This window comes from Terrapene carolina, unplaced genomic scaffold (genome assembly GCF_002925995.2).
Source record: "Terrapene carolina triunguis isolate 2854851 unplaced genomic scaffold, T_m_triunguis-2.0 Scaffold93, whole genome shotgun sequence".
NCBI lineage: Eukaryota > Metazoa > Chordata > Testudines > Emydidae > Terrapene > Terrapene triunguis.
This window is the reverse complement of record NW_020664444.1, coordinates 5,123,413-5,131,862: the sequence shown is the minus strand read 5'-3', so window position 1 is coordinate 5,131,862 and position 8,450 is coordinate 5,123,413. Positions and strand designations below refer to the sequence as shown.

General features: G+C 45.3%; 1 protein-coding gene across 1 annotated transcript; it reads right to left on the bottom strand.

The window, feature by feature from the left end:
* Positions 1-794: 794 nt before the first annotated feature.
* On the bottom strand, positions 795-7,758 carry SOX8 (SRY-box transcription factor 8). Its single transcript, XM_024212426.2, has 3 exons — positions 7,132-7,758; positions 4,131-4,369; positions 795-3,062 (listed from the first exon to the last, which is right to left on the bottom strand). Exons 1-3 carry the CDS (start codon positions 7,563-7,565, stop codon positions 2,329-2,331), a joined length of 1,407 nt encoding a protein of 468 aa, XP_024068194.2. The 5' UTR covers positions 7,566-7,758; the 3' UTR covers positions 795-2,328.
* Between the last annotated feature and the right edge of the window lie 692 nt (positions 7,759-8,450).

Here is an 8,450-nt window from a genome sequence, read left to right as displayed (position 1 = left end):
TGGTGTCCTGTTACAGATGCTTTGGCAAGATAGCTCTTGGCAGATACTGCAACCAGCAAATTCACTTTGGGTCTCTGTTGTTCACAGACTTTATTAATATTCTCTACGTTCATTAATTGTCATCACATTTATTTTCCTGGTTTAAAAGATTTTCCAGGGTTGCCTTGAAACCAAGTCGATAGCCTGTTTCCGTGATTCCCAGACAGAAGCTTTTGTGAATTCCACACGGTTTCCAAAAACCCTTCTTCCCAGTTAAGCTCCAGCCTGAAAAATCTTGCCCCAGTTTGCCTAAACTAGTAGGACCAAATTGAAATGTGTTTTTTTTTTTTTAAAAAGTCACAAAATGTAACTGTTTTAATGACTATATTTAAAAAACCACTACATGCAACATATAATTTTGTTGCTAGCGTAATTAAGAGGTATTTACAAGAGCTCACCAGCCAGAGAACAGAATCTGTTACTCTTTAAAATTCCTATATACTGTATAGAACAAAATGACCTTGGTTTAAAACCATGGCATTCAATCCTGCAAATCTTTACTCGTGTGAGTATTTCCACTGAAACCCTTGTGATGACTCCGTATGAGAAAGGGTTACTCAGTTGAGTAAAGATTTCCAGACTCAGCCCCATCTTCTCTAAATACTGGTAAAGTGGCGGTAGGAGAGGGGGGAATTCTCTGGGCAATGTTATTTCACTTTAATTGCAATTAAATCAGTTCTTTCTCTAGTGTTGTTTTCTGAGTTTCATTAAGTGCACAGAATGTTTTTTAATATAATGAAAAACACAACACGTGGTTGATAAAAAGCAAATTTTTTTAATTTTATCAAATTGATCTGTACAAAAGTTAGCATTGCTTAGTCAGAAGCTAGTGAACAGAACAGATAAGTAACAGCTGAAGTCTTTCAAACTTTATACAGAAAAATAGATTGCATAAAAATGAGTTTTCTGTAACTTCCCCCACCCCCACATCCCCAAAAGGAAATATGCAAAAAAATACTTTTAGAAAAAGAGTAGGAAACATAGAAAAGGTAAAAAGAAGATAACCTCTGAAATGTGTTTAAGATTTACAAAGTTTTTAAAGGCACAAGTTACCATAAAATAGATGGTTATTATATGCTCAGCATACAATGGAAGAAGTAGAAATATATCAATGAATATTAGTCTAAAACTAAGTACCTAAAAAAATTTAGTGGAGAAGGTTTTAGTTTCACAGCTTGACGGATGACATCTGGTCCCTAGAAGCCAAAATTAATGTGGACTAATTTCTCATTAAATTACACCTTTCTATAAACTGGCCTTGGTTCTGAAAGTGTACAAAAATTCAGTGATGCCTTCAAATCCAATTTAATATCTTGAAAGCAGCTGGCAAGGAAAATCCCCACTGTCCTGTTCCTTCTTCCAATCATTTAGCTGTTGAATTTCATAACTTTGCTTCCCCCCACCCCCCCCACACACACCCTTCCTTTTATTGTTTTAGATTTGTGTGTCAATTTCACATTTGTGACTGGTTGTGTGGGACATACTGGTTATTTCAGCCCCTCTCTCAAACACAATTCTGCAGTGGTTAAAAAAAATATACTCATAACACCATTTTATTGGATCGTCTCCACTATTTTTTTATGCTTCCCTCTGCCCCATCTTTAATTTTTTTTAAAATTCTACTTTTTGCACAAAAATTACTTCATTAATTAAAAAGACAAAATACAGAACATAAATACATATTAAACAGATTTCCAAAAAAAAAAAAAAAAACCCACCAAACACTTTTAAGCTTCCAAAAAACAAAAATGAATGTTAACTACAGCCAAACCTTGCTTAGAAGAACTCTTGACTAAAACACACACCTCAGACATTAAATTGGTTGGTCCTAGCCGACTCGGATATGTTCCCACAAGATCGTTATATGGAATAGCTGAAATTTTTTGTATATATTAATTGGTCCTAGTGAGTTCTTGCCTCCAAGGTTGGTCCGTATCTCACATTGCAATAGACCCTTAAAGTCTTGTACATTTTTCCATTTTTGCACTCAGACGTTCAAAACTAATAAGTTCGCTTCAGTCCTCACAGAGGAGTCAAATAGTTTTGTCCTTCATTTATTCAAAAGGAATTTTCCATCCGATAGGTTTTGTTTTCATTAAAGAAAAATAGAACTCTGTCTTTTAAAAGTTTGGAGATTTCGAAGCAAGCGGACATCCAGTCACAATGAATAGAGTTCCCAGTGGCTCAGCAGGCACTTAGGAAATTGCCACAGCACTCCACTTTGTTTTTCCTTCATTCCTTCATTAGTGCATATAGTTTTGGGAAGACCTCTCAGACTCCTTCCGTCCTCTAAGGCCTCGTCAGGGTTGTGTAGACAGGCTGGTCCCAGTTAGCAGTGGGGCTGTGAGCGGGAGGGATGGACAAGCCGTTCAGGATGGGTGTGGCGTAGGGGCGCCGTGAGGAATGGAAATACGGATACTGGTAAATGCTGGAGGGATACCCGGAGTAAGGGTTGTAGTAATTAGAACTCTGGAGGTCTGTATAGTCGCACTGCGAGCTGGAGAAAGAGGCAGCCGCTGTAGCGGTGGAAGCCGTGGTGGCACAAGCCTGTGCGCTATAGGAACCGTAGTCGGAGTGAGTTGGAGACCCATGGGATTGGTCGCTGTAATGACTTGGGCTGAGTTGCTCCGTTTTGATGTGTGGTCTCTGCTGGCTGGTTTCATTTAAAGTAGGGGACACCGAGGATGGGCTTTTGTGAGTCCAAACTTGGGCTGCTCCACTGGTGCCGTTGGCTGAATGGGAATAGGAAGGGCCGTAAGACCCTGCCGAGGAGTTCTGCCCGTGGTCAGCCGGCATGGCCGAATGGCCATTCAGTGGCAAATACTGGTCAAGCTCACGCACGTCAAAGGTCTCCATGTTAATGACCTCGCTGCTGAGTTCAGAGATGTCCACATTGCTGAAGTCGATGTTCTGACGGCCGCTCTCCACTAGGCGGCGCCCCTCGTGTTTCAGCTCTTGCTTGCTCCCATGATGAAGATCCGTTTTAGGGGTGGTAGGAGGGGTGGGTGGTCCATGAGTTTGCCCTAAAGACAAAAACACATTTTTAAAATTAAAGGATTTGATGGCTATTTGGGGGGGCGGGCAGGCAGTTTATCATCTTTTAGCTATTCAGAAACTCAAACGCTGGATCTTTAAATAAAACATTGTATCAAGAAAACACGTTAAAGATGGGCAGATGTCACCTTAGCTCCTGAGCCAGTGAGCGCGATCCTCAGCTGGTATAAACTGGCTTCAGTGGTACTATGTTGATTAACACTAGCTGCAGATTACGTTTCCACTGGACTCTGAGCCACTGAGCCCAAGTTTAATACTTTTGTGGGGTTACTGCAGAAGTACTCCATGAAATCTTTGGAGAGGCAAAGACATCTAAAACTAATTCCTTGACCAGAAAGTGCAACTGAGTTTCACGTCAATGGAAATGGTTCAGACTTTCTTTACAAGGCAGTAAATGAAACTCTTATTCTGTATATAAAAACCCATACTAATGCAAACTTAAAGAGAAGGGAGCGGGGGAGGAAAATCTCACAGACAGGATTCATAATAGGGAGAACAAACACGTCTGAAATTACAGGACATTAGCAATACTTTTGGAATCTGTCAACACTAAAAGTTTGCCAATTCAAAGCTCCACTTCAGAATCCAGAAGGGTTGGGATGAAATTAGTCTTGATCTCTAGGGCTTATTCTTGAGGCATCTTCAAAGTTACCAATTAATAATTAACTCTGATTATATCTGTTAACTCTCTCTTCTCCCCCACCCCCCGCCGACCATGCTGATACATTAGTGACAGTTTGAAAATATAGATTTATTTTCTAATAAATAGGATTCAGCCCTGTCAACGGATGTTCCTATATCACACACATCACCAAGGTATCTGGGACCTTCCACTGTCTTCAAGGGAACTGCTTAGAGTATCCCATTGTAAGGTCCCAATCCTCCAAACACATGCAGGCTTCCAAGGGCTATTTGCAGTAGTTAAGTGTGTGTGGAAGCGTTATCAGAGCTAGGCGTGAAGGCAGAAATTTTCCCTTTTGTTTATTACAGAACCTGACTGTTCTACTGGGATAATAAATCTTGGCAAGACTCCTTACCTGTGTGATCACTGTGATGGTGAGAATCTCCTACACCGCTTAGCCCGGTGTCTGCTTTGTAGATCTGACTCCCTGCATGATGGCTGAGCTCGGCTCCCGAATCAGAATCACTCTGGCCAGCTTTTACACTTTTCCTCCTCCGGGGCTGGTATTTATAATCCGGATGATCCTTCTTGTGCTGAACCCTGAGCCTCTCGGCTTCTTCCACAAAGGGACGTTTCTCATTTTCACTTAACAAACTGTTTTATATTTTAAGAGGGAAAAAAAATAGTAAATTACATGTTGCTTAAAAAGCAAACTACAAATGTCTTATGTTTTCAAGCATTTCTCTCTCTAGCTTACAGGCATTGATTCAGCAAACCAATACATTAAATCACAAAATAAAATTTTCACTTGTAACAAGTACAATTTGTTTTACTTGTTGCACGTATTGCAAATATCAGCTAAAGAGCTGTTAAAGCATCCACTCTGGATATTGAGAACAGGGCAAAACGCTGTTTTTTTTTTAATTTTAAATTTAATTCCATATCCTGCTCCTAAATATTATTGCTATATTTCACATGTAAATCATGCTGCACTAATATGACTTAATCATTTCTGATCATCTCCAGTTCTGTTTGAGCGTTTGTCTCTTGCAAAAAACCAATCAATATAAATGAGACTATTTCATTTAAAGTTTTTATTTCCTCTGGAGCTCCTATTTGAAAACTTCCTGCCAATACCCAAACCATAGTTGTTTAATGTAGGAATACTGCTCATCAGAACAAATGCAGGATGTTTCTCTGTGTGTAATCGTAAATAACTAATTTAAAAAAAAATCTATGATGGACACAAAGAAAAAGCTTATATATATATATATATATATATTAGTCTGACTTGCAAAAGGCAGCATTTGAAAGCATTAAAAAAATTTCTCAACTAGATGTTTTCCAGTAAACTATTAGTACTAGACAAATAAAGTTAAATATAAAATAAATGTTGAGTATATAAATACATGTGTAGAAAGAACTTAAAAAAAAATTATGAAAACAGTAGATGTCTATTAAAAATGATATAAAAGGTATAATTGAATTACATAGTTCATTGTAAAGTTGGTTAAATATACAAACGAGCAAGATAAATATTACAAAAAAGCCACTGTGAAGTTACAGCTAAAAAAAACCCCAAACATTTCCTTGTTGTAGAAATACAATCAGAGAATCCACCCATCGTAAAAAGTTGGAGGAGGAAAAGGAGCAAGACAGACTGAAATCTCAGAAGTATTTAATTATGATGCTGGGCGCCAAGAAGAATCCTGCACCCAGTTTCTTTTAACAGTCCTTTCATTGCTCTGGACTGCAGTGAATTCTACCATAAGGCAGCCACATGAAGCACCCCGTTCATTCATTAGCAATCAGCTCGGCTGAAGAGAGACTCAGAGTCTGGAAGTTTGAGAGCGTACTACAACGCAACCATCACAGACATACATGCCCTTTCATGGGGAACAATCTACCCCAGATTTGGCCGTTCCTGCCGAATCAGAATGAATTTGGTTTGTCTGTTCATGTCACTAGTCTCATCCACAGACAGGAATGCTCAGAAGGTCCAATCCTGCTCCCATAGGACTCATTGACTTTGATAGGAGCAAAATGGCAAAACTCTCGCTTATTTAAACAGGAGCAGGACTGGGCCAATGCTTCATTCAAGCAAAAAATCTGACTGGCACCTTAGAGTTAGGCCTTTCATTAGTATTTCGTAAGAGGGCCCAGAACCTGAATGGTGGATTTATCATTTGTTCTTTGCTACACGTTGAGCTCAATCACAATCAGTTCATTTTTAATTGTCCGAAGCGTCACAAGAATGTTTTGGTCAGGGGAAGAAATTTACAATAAAAGACAATTCAGTACCCTCTTTTTCAAGGGTCCACAGCTTGAGAGATCTGTGTCCCCCAGCTAGGTCCAGCCCGAAAAATTCCACCAGCATCTAACCTTCTGGACTCATCTAAAGCCTTACAACTAGCAGAACTCCTGGTGCTTTTTGCTAGGATATTTCCCCCCACTATTACTGAAGAAAGCTATAGGTCTAATTTTTCAGGAACAAGGTAGCTGCAGGTAACGTTGGCCCCTTCAGTTCTTGGGACAGTCCCTCTATCTGGTCTTTGTACTAATACAGACAATTCTCCCCTGCTGCACAAAACAGGGACTAAAACCCCTTACTCTAAAGAGCAAACATTGGAACCCAGACCCCCTGAGCACTCCGGGAAGCAGTGAGCTCCTATATTAACATATCACAGGTCCTTAGTTAGGGACTCTCCATTCTACGTCTCATGTCCCATTCTCTGGCTATCTTCAATGATTACTCTGTCCAAGCGTCTCCAAAAAAAGGAAGAGGTAAAAGCCCGGTCTTTTGAGACTTTTCAAACTAGTTTGGCCTCGGCCACCAGCAACCGTAGCAGGACAACTGTGCCCTGCAGTAGAGATGAACCCCTGGGACCTCGGCATCTTAAGCGTCTATAATTCTACAGTAAAATGGTCTCACTTTCGCTCACTAGATTCTTGTGTCTGGTCTCAACCCCCAGCCCCCGCTCAGTATGGTGCTGTGAAAAACTACTCCAGACAAGAAGTGTTGAGGAGGGTGTGGGCATGGTGCCTGTGTGTGAGCATAGTCTGTGTGTGTCTGGACAGGGTGTGGGTGCATCATGCATGTAGCGTGCATGCACTGTGATGCCTTCTGTGTGTGGTACACGTGTGGTGCATGCATCCTTGTTGGATGCATGTGTATGTGTGTTGTTCGTGATGCGTAGGTGCCTGGTGCGTGTGTGTGCCCAAGCCGTGCCCAGGCCGTATGTGGGTATGTTGTGTGTGGCACATGTGTGTTGTATGCAGCGTGTGGTGCCGATGTGCATGGTGCATAGGCACGGGTGTGTGCAAGCCGTGCCCGGACCGGGTGGGCGAGGCAGGCTCGCTCCCGGAGTGCAGCCCCCAGCTCGGGTCCCCTCGCCCCAGCCCGGCCCCCCACTCACCGCCAGAGCTTGCCCAGGGTCTTGCTGAGCTCGGCGTTGTGCAGATGCGGGTACTGGTCGGCGAGCTTCCTGCGGGCGGCCTGCGCCCACACCATGAAGGCGTTCATGGGCCGCTTGACGTGGGGCTTGGCCTTGAGCGATCCGTTGCCCCGCACGGGCATGGGCACCAGGCTCCAGTCGTAGCCCTTCAGCACCTGCGACACGGCGTCCCGGATGCAGGCGGGGAAGCGCTCGTCCACCTCGGCCGGCTCCCCCTTGGGGCCGGCGGGTGGGCGCGGGGCAGGGGCCGGCGGGGCGCAGCCCAGCCCCTCCGAGCCGGCGGGGGACAGGGGCGAGTCGGAGTCCGAGTCCACGTGGGACATGGAGCTGGCGGTGCCCGCCGGGCTGCAGGGCGGCTCCAGGGCTTTGTCGTGCTCCTCGGTCATGGTGAGCATGGGGAAGGGCGAGCCGTGCGGATGCGCCGGGGGACACCCAGGGCAAGGGGGCCGCGGGAGCAACCAAACCCCCGCAGGGTCCCCGTCCCGGCGCAGGGCGCCTCCGCGGGATGCAGCAGCGCCGGCCAGATGCGCCCCAGATGTGCGGCAGCGGCGCGCCTCTGCTTCTGCCTCCCGCTCTCCGCCGCGGCTGGCCCGGCGCGCTCGGCTCCAATGCGAACCTCCGGCCCCTGGCCACAAGTTTCTTTAAGCCGAGGGCGAGCGGCCCCGCCCACCGCCCCCGGCCCGATTGGTCGGACGGAGCCGTTCTCATCTGCATCCCTGCCCCCGCCCCCTCCGCTCTTAAAGGGAGAGCGTCCCCCTTTCCCCCCTTTAGTATGCTTTGCCTCTCGCCCCACGCGAGAGCTCGGGGCTGTGGGCTCCTGCGCGTGTCCTGCTGGCTTTTAGGAAGGCAATGGGCCCCCCTCGTAAAGCGAGCGGCGGGCTGGCTGTGGTGTGGCTCCTGTTTTGGTTTCCCGCTGCGGGAGGAGTACAGTCACCTGCGGAGGTTTTGAAGAATGTATTGATTTGGGGAGGGAGGAAGTGGCTGGTTTGAGTCATTGTAGCTCTTTGCATCCCCTGAGCGGTAGTTTCAATGGCAAAGGCTCGACATGCTGCCGGCCGGCTTAGCACCCGGCGCCTCCAGAAAACAGGGTCCCCCTCTGCTCCTCGGGGGCTGGAATTGACTTTAATTCTAGTCCTGGGGGTCTTTTCAGTGGGGGACGCCTCCTGGTGCCCTTGACACGGGCGGACAGGGAGCCCAGCTCCAGGCATGCCCAGGCTAAGAAGGACACCCCTTTTATTCTCCTCGACACACATGAAAAGAGAGCAAAAGAGGGTTTGCTC

Coding starts and splice junctions, on each gene's coding strand:
- SOX8 (XM_024212426.2), bottom strand. CDS start 7,565: ATGCTCACCATGACCGAGGAGCACGACAAAGCCCTGGAGCCGCCCTGC. Junction 4,370..7,131: donor ACCCTGGGCAAGCTCTGGCG/GTGAGTGGGGGG, acceptor AATATAAAACAG/TTTGTTAAGTGAAAATGAGA. Junction 3,063..4,130: donor CCATCACAGTGATCACACAG/GTAAGGAGTCTT, acceptor TTTTGTCTTTAG/GGCAAACTCATGGACCACCC.